A 13675-nucleotide genomic window follows, 5' to 3' on the forward strand; every position below is an offset into this window, starting at 1 on the left:
CATATGCTAGGAGGACCCTTCTCCAGGAGAAAGGCTAAGAGTCTGAGGTTTCCTCCTTCTGAGAAAGAGCCTACAGGCTGAAGTCTCCCCCATGGTTTATGCACCGTAGTTACCCACAAAAGATTTGCTCAGTGAAGCTGCTAAGGGAACACAGGCCCAGTGACTGTCTTCAGACTTTAGCATCTCATCAGACCTGCTCAACGGTACAATGGGAATTGTCCATTTAAAAAAGATGTATTTAGCTTTCTGCATGGGTGAGAAAGAAGACCAGGGAACCTCTCACATAGGATTCTATGAATGTGAAAGCAGTAGGTATAACACTTAACAAAATTTGAAATAAAATTTATAATGTCTCATACCTAAGTTAAAACTCAGACCTTGGATATGTTTGACAGATACAGAAAACACTTTAAAAAAGGGAGACATAATTGAGAAGAGGAAAGGGATAAATAGACAAAAAATTTCTCCCTTAATCAAGAAAGAAGCAGGCTGTAGAACATGAAGGTTGGCTGTAAAATATGAAGAATAACCTAGATTTGTCACTCACAACAAGGGCAGGGTTAGCCTCTCAACATAAATAGTCATTTATCTCATAAGGCACACAGCAGAAGGAAAACAGGATTTACACAGGCTGAGGAAATAAATGGCAGATGTTAAACAGGAAGCAATGCATCATGGACATTAAATAACCGTATTTGGTTATGAAATTTAATTTGGAATCATGGCACGGCACCCACAAAACTGTGTGCCTTGGTTTTCTCAATGTAAACCTTATTTCTTGCACTGGTAACGGAGGACAAAAATAGTCTCTATGCCATAAAGTTGGTGTGAAGATAAGATAAAACCTATAAAGCACTTAGATTTCTGGAACATTGCAACCACTCAAGATATATTCATTGACATTATTATTTAAAGCTGAACTTCCCAGGTAATAAATAGGAAACAATGAGTCTTTGACAAGCCCTGGTGTACATAAATGATCAGTTTCATTTTTTCCATTTTAAAAGTTGTACACGCTAACTTGTACAAATGATAAAAGGTGTACAAGATCTCCATAAAAAAGGAATTAGAAGATAGAAACAGAAGTAAGTCACTAGTAATTTGAGCACATTTCTTTCAGGGCATAAATTGTTTTACAAGTTAGTTTCAATCATGTATCCTCCTTATTTTTCTTAACATTATATGCATGTTTCACTATAGCAGAGTCTTTAAAGGTCACATAATAAATATTTCCTTAACATGGACTGTTTCACATAATATTCCATTAAGTGAAAAGACCTTGTCTGAGTCATCAAGGAAGCTCATACTTGAGTTTACTGTTCTTTATTTTTTATAAATCAAACCTTGGATGTCAAATACATGATTACTATAAATAATGGTATGACTGATATATCTTATGAGAAACTTGTTTTCTGCATTTAGGGATATTTTTATTAGAATAAATTTTCAAAAGAGAGATTACAGCATTAACACTCATAACTTTTAAAAAGCTCTTGCTGCATTTTGCCAGTTGCACCATCAGCTGTGATGCTAAAGCATATATGTTTCAACACAAACTCCTTTTACACTGTGAATTTTCATTAATAAAAACTGTTAATTAAATAAGCAAAAATGTTGCTTAATTATTGTGTTAAAGTAGGTTTCTTGGACTACTAATCAAAGCAACTTTTCCCTTGTTTAAAAGTCAAATTGTACTTTTGCCACTCTTTTTTATCTTCTTTTGTTGTTTATTTTCTAATTTTAGCTTTTTATATAACAAGGATAGTAGTAGCAGTGGTAGTGTTAGTCACTCAGTTGTGTCTGACTCTTTGAGACCCCAGGGACTGTAGCCCACCAGACTCCTCTGTCCATGGAATTCTCCAGGCAAATCAGTAGTACTGAATAGCTTTTTACCTGTGGAAAAGAATTATGCTGTGCTCAGTCGCTTCAGTTGTGTTTGACTCTTTGCAACGTTAGGGACTGTAGCCTACCAGGCTCCCCTGTCCGTGGGATTCTCCAGGCAAGAATACTGGAGTGGGTTGCTGCACCCTCTTCCAACAGATCTTCCTGACCCAGGGGTTGAACCCATGTCTCTTACATCTCCTGCACTGGCAGATGGCACTGCACTTGCACTCACCTGGGAAGCCCAGAAAAGGATTATGGCAGCCTCAAAAATTTCACCCCAAGCAGAGGAAGTATTTAGAAGCCAAACCAGAGAAATTCACTGATGTGTTTATGGGCAACTGAGATCAAGCTAGCATTAGGAAATCATTATATTAAGCCATTAAAGGTAAGAATAAGTGCAGTGGTAGGGGTCACTTGCCTCCCACAGGCTGAAACTCCCTGTCACAGCTGATCTTAAACATAGCTAGCACCCGAGTTCTGATCTGTTTGGTCTTGGCACCATAAATGATGGGATTGACGACAGGAGGCAGAAGTAGGTAGACATCACCCATGAGAACATGCACAATGGGATGCAGGCTGTTCCCGAAGCGATGCACCACTGAGAGGCCGATGAGAGGCACATAGAAGGCCAGCACCACACCAATGTGTGATACACAGGTTCCAAAGGCCTTGGCCCGCTCCGACTTGGAAGGCAGTTGTAGAACAGTTCGTATAATCAGAAAATAGGACAAAGAGATGAACAGGGCATCCACACCCATGACCAGCAGAATGGCAGTAAGACCATAGACCACATTGGGCAATGTGTCTGCATAGGCCAACTTCATCACATCCTGGTGCACGCAGTAGGAATGCGAGAGCACGTTGGATTGGCAGAAGGCTAGCCGTTTGATGAGCAGAGGCAGTGGAATGAAGAAGAGGGATCCGCGGGCCACAGCCACCAGGCCAATCTGGGCTGTCACTGTGTTGTTGAGCACTGCGGCATGGCGCAGCGGGTGGCAGATTGCTACGTAACGGTCAAAGGCCATGGCCAGTAGGATGGTGGACTCGATGGCTGAGAGAGCGTGAATAAAGAACATCTGGGTCATACAGGCATCAAAGGTGATCTCCTGGGAGTCGAACCAGAAGAGGGCGAGGATCCTGGGCATGGTGGATGTGGACAAGGCCAGGTCGATGGCTGCCAGCATGCAGAGAAAGAGGTACATGGGAGCGTGGAGGCTGCGCTCCATCCTTACAATGAAGACCACGATGCAGTTTCCAAACAATGCCACAGCATACATAGAAAGCAGGGGGAAGCCAATCCAAAACTGAGCTGCTTCTAGTCCTGGGATACCAATAAGTACAAAGGTGGCATGTGTGAAGTTGCAGGTACTCATAGCTGGCCCCGAGAAGGTGAGGTCACACTGGCAGCCTGCTAGCCTGTTAGGACAGGGAGCACAATCAGACAGGCTGGCCCCAGAGACCTGGGGACTGAATACACCTTAGCTCTCCTTCCCCTTCTCTCTCCTCTCACTCCTCCAAGTAATTTGGGTTCTTTCATAAAAAGGCTGTCTGAAGCCTCCTGCCAAAGGGGAAAGTGACAGCTCAAATTCACTTATCAGTCACTACTCTCAAAGTCCATTTACATTTGTAAAAGGGAACCTGGGGAGAACAATGCTCATCCCAAAAATCTGTGCTTCTCAAGTTCCCTGGGAATCACTTTTCTGTTCTATAAGCATTTACTTATAAGACTTACCATATATCAAGGATATTTGCTAGATGCTGAAAATAGAGAGACAAAAATGCATATTTTTGCCTTTCAGATGCTGTGACACATCATTTGCCTTTCAGATACCTTGCCTAGAGTGAAAGATAGTTAAGTAACAAAAATATTAGTATCTTGGGATGTGTGTTAGGAAAAGATGTACATTTAATGCATAGGATGGGAGAAGCATCATCAGAGGAAACTCTCTGAATCAAGATGATCCTTCTGTTCAGTCTTGAAATACTGAGTAGAAATTAAAAAGACAGAGAAGGGAATAAAATGTAGAGCAAAGAGTGGGGATAGGGAGGTTTTCTATTTTGTTTTGGTTTTGCTTTGTTTGGTTGCAGATTTTCAGGATTCCATGTCCCCAGGTCTAAGGTCAGCAAGAGAGGAAAGATACAATTGTAATAAAACAAACAAACAAACAAAACCCACAAAATAAAAATTAAGGAAAAAAGGCCAAAGTCAATATCTTAAGGTAACAAGGAAACTTATCTGGGGTCATCAAATGAAAGGCAGTAGCTCCCACCAATGAATTCCCTGGAGATGAAGGTGCTGGTAGCTGCCAGGTGTGGTCCCTGTGAAGGTTTTCTCTCTGTTTCTGGCTGATGGGTCCCTCTAATTTTAAAAGTTGTTTCTAAGGCCACTCTCACTGCTACAAAGAGAGCTTGAGTTGAATCTTGATACTCCTAGAGCTTTATCTTTCTTGGAACCTCTGGCCATGAGTTATTTATATTAGGTGAGTCTTTGCTTTCTTAGGAAACTCAGTGTTGCTCTGCCTCATTCTGTGTTCTGACTTCATCAAACTCTTTCCTGAAAGTCTCCCTCGATACCCTGATACATAGAGCTAATTGTCGCTAAATAGCTAAAGGCTTGGCTTTCAAAAGAGGTTGTGAATCTTTAGAATATACTCTGCAGGTGACTTCATCAGTGATCCTGGGATTAAACTGTTCATCCTCCCTACTCCCTCCATCATCCCACCAGGATTCCTCTTTACTCCTAACCCGTGTCCTTTCAGCTGCTGAGACATGCTCTTCTATTTGGCCCTAGTGGATAGGGTTTGGAGAGGAGAGTGATCAGGTATCTAAAAACACAATATGATAAAATTAAAACTAAAAATTTTGACTTAGCTGATCCTCATCTTGGATAAGCAAGGAAGAACAGATCCAGGTTCAAAGATCAGAAAACCCCTCCTCTGATGACTATTTGTTCTCCTCCTTTCTCAGACATGTGCCAAGATATTACAGCTACCTTACTTGACAAATATCAGATCCCAGCTTTATCCCCCTCCACTGCTGTCAGAGGATGAAAAGTGTTTTTCAGAGGCAGATGCTCACAAGCATGGAGGGTAGCAAGGGGAGCATGGTAATGCTTTTCTCCTTTCTCAGCCCCTCTGATGACAGCATCTGCATGGGCAGACAGAAGGGTCTCTGGTGGCCTCAGAGTCAGATATCTCCCTGACTCTTCTCTCTGCAGGACACCTTTTCTGCTTTGCTGGTAGCAGCCTAAGACTTGGGGGCATTGCTTCATCTCCCCAGTTACCTATCCCAGAAGGCCTCATGCTTTCCTCCCATGTGGTCTGGCCTTCTGCCTAAAGGGACCTCTAGCCAGACCCAGTTTCAGCTTCTCTTTGGGTCTGAGTGTGGCTGCGGCATCTATTCTCACTTGCCTTTCTGGGTGGCAGCTAAAGTTCTGGAACACTTCTTCTTTATCCATGAAGACGTGGGTGGGACACAAAGGCTTCCCCCTACCCTGCCATGAGACATTTTGTAGGGTCTTCAGGGTTCCTTAGGATGCCAGGGACTATGGACTGCCTGACCCCAGTGAGAATGCACTCACTTGAATATGGTACAGTCCTGATGAGAGGAAGCTGAAGCTGACTCTCCCTTTCAGGCACAGATTTATTTATAACTCTGCCTAGGAATCCCGTGGGGATAGGCTATGGGAATGCGGACTGAGGGCCTGGGGGCTGTGCAGGCAGGGAGCAATACCTCCATGGCCACTTGTATGTCAGTCCCACAGGCTTCCCACTGCTTCAGTCTGGTGGGGGTGGATGGGTGAAGATTACCAGGGGCCCACTGCCTCGGCCATCACTCCCACACTTACATATACAGGGCTCTCAACAATCTGTATCTGCCCCTCCAAGTAACTCAAACTCTAGTTAGCCACTTTACTAGACACAGCTGCCAATGTATGTAATCAGGTTCTTGAGCTCTAGGAGTTCATATCCTCTTTATTGAGATAGGCACACTGAAGTGTAGTCCCATAATTCACAATAAGGCCATGCACCTCTTGAACTTCTCTTTTCCCAGCCTCAGCATTTCTTTCAGTTGATGAAATGGATTTTCAGGTGAGGAAAACACTTTCCATTGCAGCTGTGTCACAGATAAAGCATACACATGACCTAGTCTCTTTGCTTAGGTCGTGTGGTTCATGAGTTATAATATGGTCAGAAAACCAAGTATTCGGATTCTTTATTTATTCACATTCAGCAAAGTTTTATCAGGCTTGGCATGCTGCAGTTAATGGGGTCACAAAGAGTTGGACATGACCTAGCAACTGAACAACGACAGCAATGTAATAAGAAAAATAGATGCCAGACATACAAATCTCCAGCCTCATGGAGTGTTCTGGTTAGGGGAACAGACAATAAATGGAGTTGCTATAAAAAATGAAAGAGGATGTTAGGCAGGCTTCAGCAGAAAAAAATAAAGGGAAGAAGGAAATAAATACATCTCAAGGGGATAGTAGAAAGTTTAAATGAAGCTATTGCACAACATTACGAAGACTCCCCAGAATAAAAGCATTTGAGGAGAATCCTGATAGAGTGATAAATATATCTACGGAGGTATTTTAAGAAGACTATTCCAGGAAGAAGGAAAAGAAACCACAAATAAAGTTCCTGAGAAGAGAATGTATCTGGGGGTTTAGAATACCAAAAAGGCCACTGTGCTGAGGAGAGGGAACCAGGGCAAGAGAAGCAGAGAGATACAATCAGAGAAGTAATGGGCAATTGGATCATATAGGGCCTCATAGGACTTATGGAACATTTAAGGATTTTCATTAAGGAGTCCAAGTGAAATAGTGGCCATGTGTCTACCACCGCTCCGGCCTTTAGGAAAATCTCCAATTCCTTGTGAGTTTGTCCCTTGGGTCAGAGATGACATTTGCTCTGCACCCCACCCCCATTTCCCTTAATGCCTGCATTAGGCACTCCCTAGGAATGGTGCTTACAAGTTGCCTGGATGGTTGCACAGTGGGGCTTTTCACATGTTATTGCTGGCCCTGCGGGAGGGCCAACTGATGGGGGATAAACTTCTGTAGAAGTAGTGAGAGCTTCCTGACTGTCTAGTTCTTCAGACTGGAGTTCCATCTCCTCCCAGTTTTAGGACGCTGGGTACCCCCATCCATCTTCTCTAGCCCAAGCACCTCTTTGTCTCGCTCCCCTATCTTCCTGCCCTATCTTATGTCATGTGTGGAAACAGCAAACAAAAATTGAGTCTGTGAACCCACATCATGTGCGCATTTTCTCTTATTTCTAATGGTGACTGAGACATGTTCCCTTGATCTTAAGAAGTAAGCAGAGTATTTTGTGGGGAGAATGCTTACAGTTGAGTCTGAAAAAAGGTGCCATGAAGAAGAAGCACAAAATGATGCAGGAGAATCTGAAAAGGACACCAGACAGACTTGCTGGTACTGCTGCTAAGTCGCTTCAGTCGTGTCCGACTCTGTGCGACCCCTTAGACGGCAGCCCACCAGGCTCCCCCGTCCCTGGGATTCTCCAGGCAAGAACACTGGAGTGGGTTGCCATTTCCTTCTCCAATGCATGAAAGTGAAAAGGGAAAGTGAAGTTGTTCAGTTGTGTCCAACTCTTAGCGACCCCATGGACTACAGCCCAGGCTCCTCTGTCCATGGGATTTTCCAGGTAAGAGTACTGGAGTGGGGTGCCATTGCCTTCTCTGAGACAGACTTGAGACATCATGAAAACATCTCTGAAGGAAAGCCACTTCTACTTGGTCAGAGGGAAGAGAGTGAAGGTACTGTAAGTGGAGGAGCCTGTGCAAAGGCTTGAAAGTGAGATGGAGCGATCAAGGCTAAGGTAGTGCAAGTTGTTTGTTGTGCCTGGAGCACTGGGTGGAGGGGAAGCAATGACTTTGAGCAGTAAATAGAACCAGGCCACACAGATTTTATAATTTTTTTTCTATCTGGCAGGAAGAGAGCTTAAATGAAACAAAGTCTTTATTCTCAAAGACCTTACCTTTCAATGGGGAAGCTAGAAAAGAAATAAACAGATATGTAATGTGTTACAGCGGGTGTAAGTGCTAGAAGTTAAAACAAGTTAGGTAAGGAAGAGAGTGAATGTAGGCAGGAATTGAGGAAGAGGTGGTGTTGTCATTATTATTTTTTGTGGTATAAAGGGCCCTGAAATAAGGGGGTGCATGAGCAGAGACTGCATGGTGACAGGGAGTAAATCATGCATCGGAAGGAAGAACATGCCAAGTAAGGAGATCTGCAAGTGCAAAGTCTGAGGATGAAGCATGCTCGGTGTGTTTAAAGGAATGTTTGGAGGTCAGTGTGGGTGTAGCAGAGTAAGGAGGAGAGTAGTAGGAGATGAAGTTGAGTGATGAATACAAGTCAGAGCACATAAATCTTTGTAAGGTATTATAATGACTGTAAATGTTTCTTGGGTAAGACAGGAGACCTCTGGAACATGTTGCACAGAGGATGTGACATGATTTGTCTTGTGTATTAAGATAATCCTTTTAACTACCTTGGGGGAAATAGACTGTACTATAAAGCGAAATCAGATTCGAAATGACGATGGCTTGGAACATGGTGGTAGCAGTAGAAGTAGTAGAAAGTAGGTGTACTCCAGATATCAACATCTGGAATATCTGGAATAAAGAGTCATCAGCATTTGCTAAAGATTGGTTGTAGAATGGGGAGACGGACATGTGCCAGAAATAACTCCAAGTCTTCTCTCAGCTTCTTGAAAGGCAGAATTTCTGGGTTATAGAAAACTGTAATTGAGAATGTTTTTTCCTTGATGTGAATACCAGGATATGGTTTTGGATATGATGAGTCTAAGATAATTTTTTTTTTTTAAGATAATTTTTAGATATCCAAATGAAGATACTGATGCACAGGCAATTAGATATGAGTTTGGACTATATTATAAATACTTACTTGGGATTTATAAGCCTATATATGGTATGTAAAGACATGATGTTAAATTAGATGACCAGAAATGAGAATATAACAAAGAATAAGACAGGTCTCAGAACAAAGTTCTGGGACATTTCAACATACGATGATAACGAAGATGAAGATGAACAGTAATGGACTCTGAAAATACTATTGTCAAACATGCTGAGGATTTTGACATCATCCTAACTATAAAGTAGCTGGTACTGTGAATAAATTCCCTGTAGCTATGAATGACTACTTCTACTTCCTTGTTGGACCTGATACCAGCTATAGGGCCCACCATTACTGAGTGATACCAATGTATCTTTGAAACATGCACTTTAAATTTTTGAGAATTATTGGATATACCCAGGTTGGAAAAAATAATTAACTTGCTAGATTAAGCCATACATGAAATAAATGCTACAAATTAAAACAATTATAATAACACAACTTGTAATTCCTTTGCAATTCTAGTCACTTTTCAGTTTCTGCTGGGGCAGAAAGTTGAGGGAGGTCAGAAAGAAATCCTGGAATATGCTTAGCTGGGAAAGAACATCAGGTAGAAATACATTTGTGAGGTTTGAGGATTTTTGTTTTAGGTTTTTATTTGATTAATTAGTTGAAAATTTCTAGAGAATACAGATTTAATTTTTTGTTTGTTTGGCTAAATTGTGTCCCCCCAGTACAAGTTAGTTAATTTATGTACGCTGCTTCTCAGATGGTCAATCGTGTCCCATTCTCTGCGACCCCATGGACTGTAGCCTGCCAGGCTCCTCTGTCATGGAATTCTCCTGGCAAGAATACTGGAGTGGGCTGCCATTTCCTCCTCTAGTGGATCCAATTCATGTATAATTATGCATTAGATTATATATACATGTTTATAGTACATATAAATACAGCATAGATATATAAATACATATATGGTTTATACTACATACACCATCAAACTTAAGAGTAGGAGGACCCTGAAGGAAGTCAGTTTGCAGGTGGAAAGGAAGTAGGGCTTCGTTACTTAGTAGCTGTTTAAGCATGTTAATTAATATTTTTGTGCTTCAGTTTTTCTCATTAATAATAAAAGCGACTATCTTATCATTTTGTTTTGAATATAAAAATGTGTTAGTATGTGTAAAAAACAGAACAATGACTGGTCAAAGGAAATAATAAATATTAGTTAAAATTATTATTACAGTTAGGAAATACTACCTATTTCTCAAAAAGGAGTGACTTTTTCATACTGTGTCATCTTACCTGCTGAGAAGTGGATGAAGTAAAAAGAGACAGACTACTGGCAGGATAAACAACACTTTAGAATAAGCAGTCATTGGAGGAGAAATTCTAGACAGTAAAGCTGCTCATTCCTCCTATTCTAATGTCTCGTCTCCTCATTTGTAAAATAAATGGGTCAATCAAACTGATTTTCTAAATATATTTCATCTTTGATTTTAAATATTGTACATTTGGCATCAACGATCACCAGATTCACTTTTTTATTGATAAAACAACCTAACATAGACTGTTTCTATGATTCTACGTGTCTTTGGAATGGAGAATTTTTATCACAGCTCTGCGTATCTGTTTTGTCTTCACACTGTAGATGATGGGGTTCATGACAGGGGGGATTAGCAGGTAGGTGTTAGCAATCATAGTATGTACATATGGTGGGGCCCATTTCCCAAATCTGTGAACAAAGGACAGACTGATCAATGGGATATAGAAAATGGCAACAGCCCCAATATGAGAGATACACGTGCTGAAGGCTTTCTTCCTCTCCTCTGGGGATGCAATTCTGAGGATAGTCTTAATGATCAAAATATAAGAAAAGGGAATGAGCACTGAGTCCACACCAACAGTAGAGATCATGGCAGTCAGCCCCACCACATTGTTGATCCTGGTGTCTGTGCACGAGAGCTTCATCACATCAGGGTGGAAACAGTAAGAGTGGTGGAGCACGTGGCTGCGGCAGTAGGACAGTCTCGTAAGAAGGGCTACCATTGGCGTGAGTGTTAGCGTCCCCCTGATGACAATGGCCACTCCAATTTGAGTTATTCTGGAGTCTGTTAAAATGGTGGCATACCTGAGGGGGTCAGAGATGGCCACAAAACGATCAAAAGCCATGGCCAACAACACTGATGATTCCATGACAGTGAAGAGTTTAATAAAGAACATCTGTGACAAGCAGGCATTAAAACTGATCTCCCTGGCATTGGACCAGAAGATACCCAGCATGGTGACCAGAGTGGATACAGACAGGCCAAGGTCAGTGGTGGAAAGCATGGACAGGAAATAATACATGGGCTCGTGGAGGCTGGGCTGAGTGACGATGGCAAAGAGAACCAGGCTGTTTCCTGAGAGAGCAGTTGCATAGAGAAAGCAGAAGGGAATGGAGATCCAGGTGTGGAAGGCTTCCAGCCCGGGAACACCAGTCAGCAGGAAAATGACGGAAGAGGATGTGGTATTTTGCAAGTTTGACATGATGAATTAAAAAGTACAGAATTCCAAGATTAAATTCTGGAATAACCAAAAAACTTACATTTAAACAGGCAATCCAATTACAAATAATTTTATTCAACTAAAAGCTAACCAGAGATGATATATATCCCATGTAAATATGAATGGCTGATATAAATTGATAAAATAATTGCAAAATTTCAACTGCTTTAAAAATATATATATATTTTTTTGTATTTGTTCCTGCTCATGATTTTTCTTCCCTGGAGCATTTTTCTGGCAGCAAGGTTTATATTAAGTGATCTTTTCCTCTAGCCAGAGGTGGCAGAACTAAGAAAAGACACTTGACCCAAGACTGGCTGATCATATTCCATTCTCTTTGGAATATATTCTGTATAGTTGGCATCAGAGACAAACGATTGAGGCTTTGGAGGAGCAGTATTACATTGGTCAAGAGAAGAGAAAGCAGTGAAGCTTACAGATAATTTGGAAAGCCAGAAAATATTGAGAAAGAGATACTTATAATGCAAAATAACATGTATTAAGTGATAATAAATGATTTAGGCATCAGTGCAGTCATGTGGAGGTGACTATAGTATCTAACCTTTCAAATGACCTTTGTCATTTAACCCTTGTCCAGACCCTTATAGCATCTGGAATTGCATTAGAGAGATGGAGAGATAGAACACAGACTTATTACCTATAGAGGCCTCTGGCCCCCACTTGATATAACATGCCGTCAGTTTTAAATATATTTCTTCAATTTATTTAAAGACTAGGTTTTCTCCACTAGCAAAGAACAGATTTTTCTCCATTTTGTTAAGACATGCTTCTAAGGAAACACCTAATAGATTCTTACTGCTTTGCTTTGGAGGGAAACATAAAACTTTATTTTTCATTGAGTAAGCAATTGCAGCCTGGGTAAATAGGTCTGTATGAATTGGAAGAAGGGGTATGGGGAAAACAGAGATTAGTATTTCAAAGCTTTTATAATGGCATATGTGAAAGTGGGTTGAGCCAGAATGAACTTGTAACCTATGTTAAGATCACTGTTCCTTAAGGGAAACTAAGAGTTTCCAGATCACAGTTTCACCCAAAATGCAAGGTAAAGAATTCCTTATATAAATCTCTTAGTTTTAACAGGAAATTTTTAATTTGATTAATGGAGAATTCAAGGAAAAAAGAGTGTTAAGTTACATGAGTTGGTCAAATCAGTGAACTATGACTTCATAGTCTCCAGCTTAGAAAAATGAGGCTGTCCTCAGAGAACCAATCAAATTATTGTCAGAATATATTAGCAAATCTCATAAGGGAAATGAGAATTAACAAAAAGGGAATATTTATTTAAAAAGGAAATTTTTTTCTGGATACTACTCCCATGGCACTGCCATGGATTTGATCATTTTATAGAAATGAAGTATCAGAATTCCCTAGTGGTCCAGGGGTAAAAAAACAAAACAAAACAAAACAAAAAACTGCCTGCCAATGCAGGGAACACAGATTTGATTCCTGGTCTGAGAAGATCCCATATGTCTTGGGGCAAATAAGGTTATGTGCCTCAACTACTGAAGCCTGGGTACTTAGAGCTAGTGCTCTGCAAGAAGAGAAACCACTACAATGAGAAATGCATGCCTCTGCTAGAGAGTAACCTCTGCTTGCTGCAACTAGAGAAATCACACACAGCAAGAAAGACCCAGAGCAGCCAAAAATAAATAATAAACAATTAAAAAAAACTTTAAAAAATGAAGTATCAATAGATACTGTCTCACACAACTGGCATGTATTTCACAATTAACTGTGAAAGTTTGAAACATTAACAGGTTCTATTAGCACTTTTTGAAATTAATTATAACTATAGTGATTTCTGAAAATTTTTTTTATAGCTTTTACATTTAATAAGTATGTATTGGTCAGGAAGATAAACTAAAAATCTATTAAATTAATGATACTCATGATAATTTATAATAATCCGTTCACATCTCATTTTCCACAAGTCTTTGACCTATTTCTTATCATTTTTCATAGAACCTGGGACTCAGTTTTTGAAGTTAACAACTTTCTGAGGTTACTCGGAAGTAGAGAAATTATGAAAAAGGAATCACTTCAATTCTGTGTACAAAAGGTTTGGGGTATTTGCAAAAGGCTTTCCAAGAAAAACAGTACTTGAAATAATTTCACATTTTGTGTATGTCAAGACAAAGTATTCCAAGCCAGAAACTGTCAAGCCAGAATGAGCTTGTAATATTGCTTATTTGCTCTTGCCTTAAACTCTCAGACACATTTCCTGAGTACCTACTCTGGGCACAGTGCTGTGTTAGAAGCTAAGACATAACACAAACAAAACACCTCTTACAGAGCTTATAATTAAGGGAGAGTGAATGCTGCTGCTTATAAATAATTTCAATATCCAGC

The 13675-nt window shown here is 40.6% G+C and overlaps 2 protein-coding genes across 2 annotated transcripts; both read right to left on the reverse strand.

Annotated features, from left to right (window-relative positions):
- Positions 1-2294: 2294 nt before the first annotated feature.
- Positions 2295-3257, reverse strand: LOC136175086 (olfactory receptor 51E2). Its single transcript, XM_065945397.1, has one exon. It carries the CDS (start codon positions 3255-3257, stop codon positions 2295-2297), a length of 963 nt encoding a protein of 320 aa, XP_065801469.1.
- Positions 3258-10342: 7085 nt separating this feature from the next.
- Positions 10343-11287, reverse strand: LOC136174724 (olfactory receptor 51F2-like). The gene has a single exon (XM_065944907.1). It carries the CDS (start codon positions 11285-11287, stop codon positions 10343-10345), a length of 945 nt encoding a protein of 314 aa, XP_065800979.1.
- Between the last annotated feature and the right edge of the window lie 2388 nt (positions 11288-13675).

Source organism: Muntiacus reevesi, chromosome 9 (genome assembly GCF_963930625.1).
Source record: "Muntiacus reevesi chromosome 9, mMunRee1.1, whole genome shotgun sequence".
In the NCBI taxonomy this organism is placed as follows: Eukaryota; Metazoa; Chordata; class Mammalia; order Artiodactyla; family Cervidae; genus Muntiacus; species Muntiacus reevesi.

Bases quoted from the DNA above. Each gene is read 5' to 3' on its own strand.
- LOC136175086 (XM_065945397.1), bottom strand. From the start codon at position 3,257: ATGAGTACCTGCAACTTCACACATGCCACCTTTGTACTTATTGGTATC.
- LOC136174724 (XM_065944907.1), bottom strand. From the start codon at position 11,287: ATGTCAAACTTGCAAAATACCACATCCTCTTCCGTCATTTTCCTGCTG.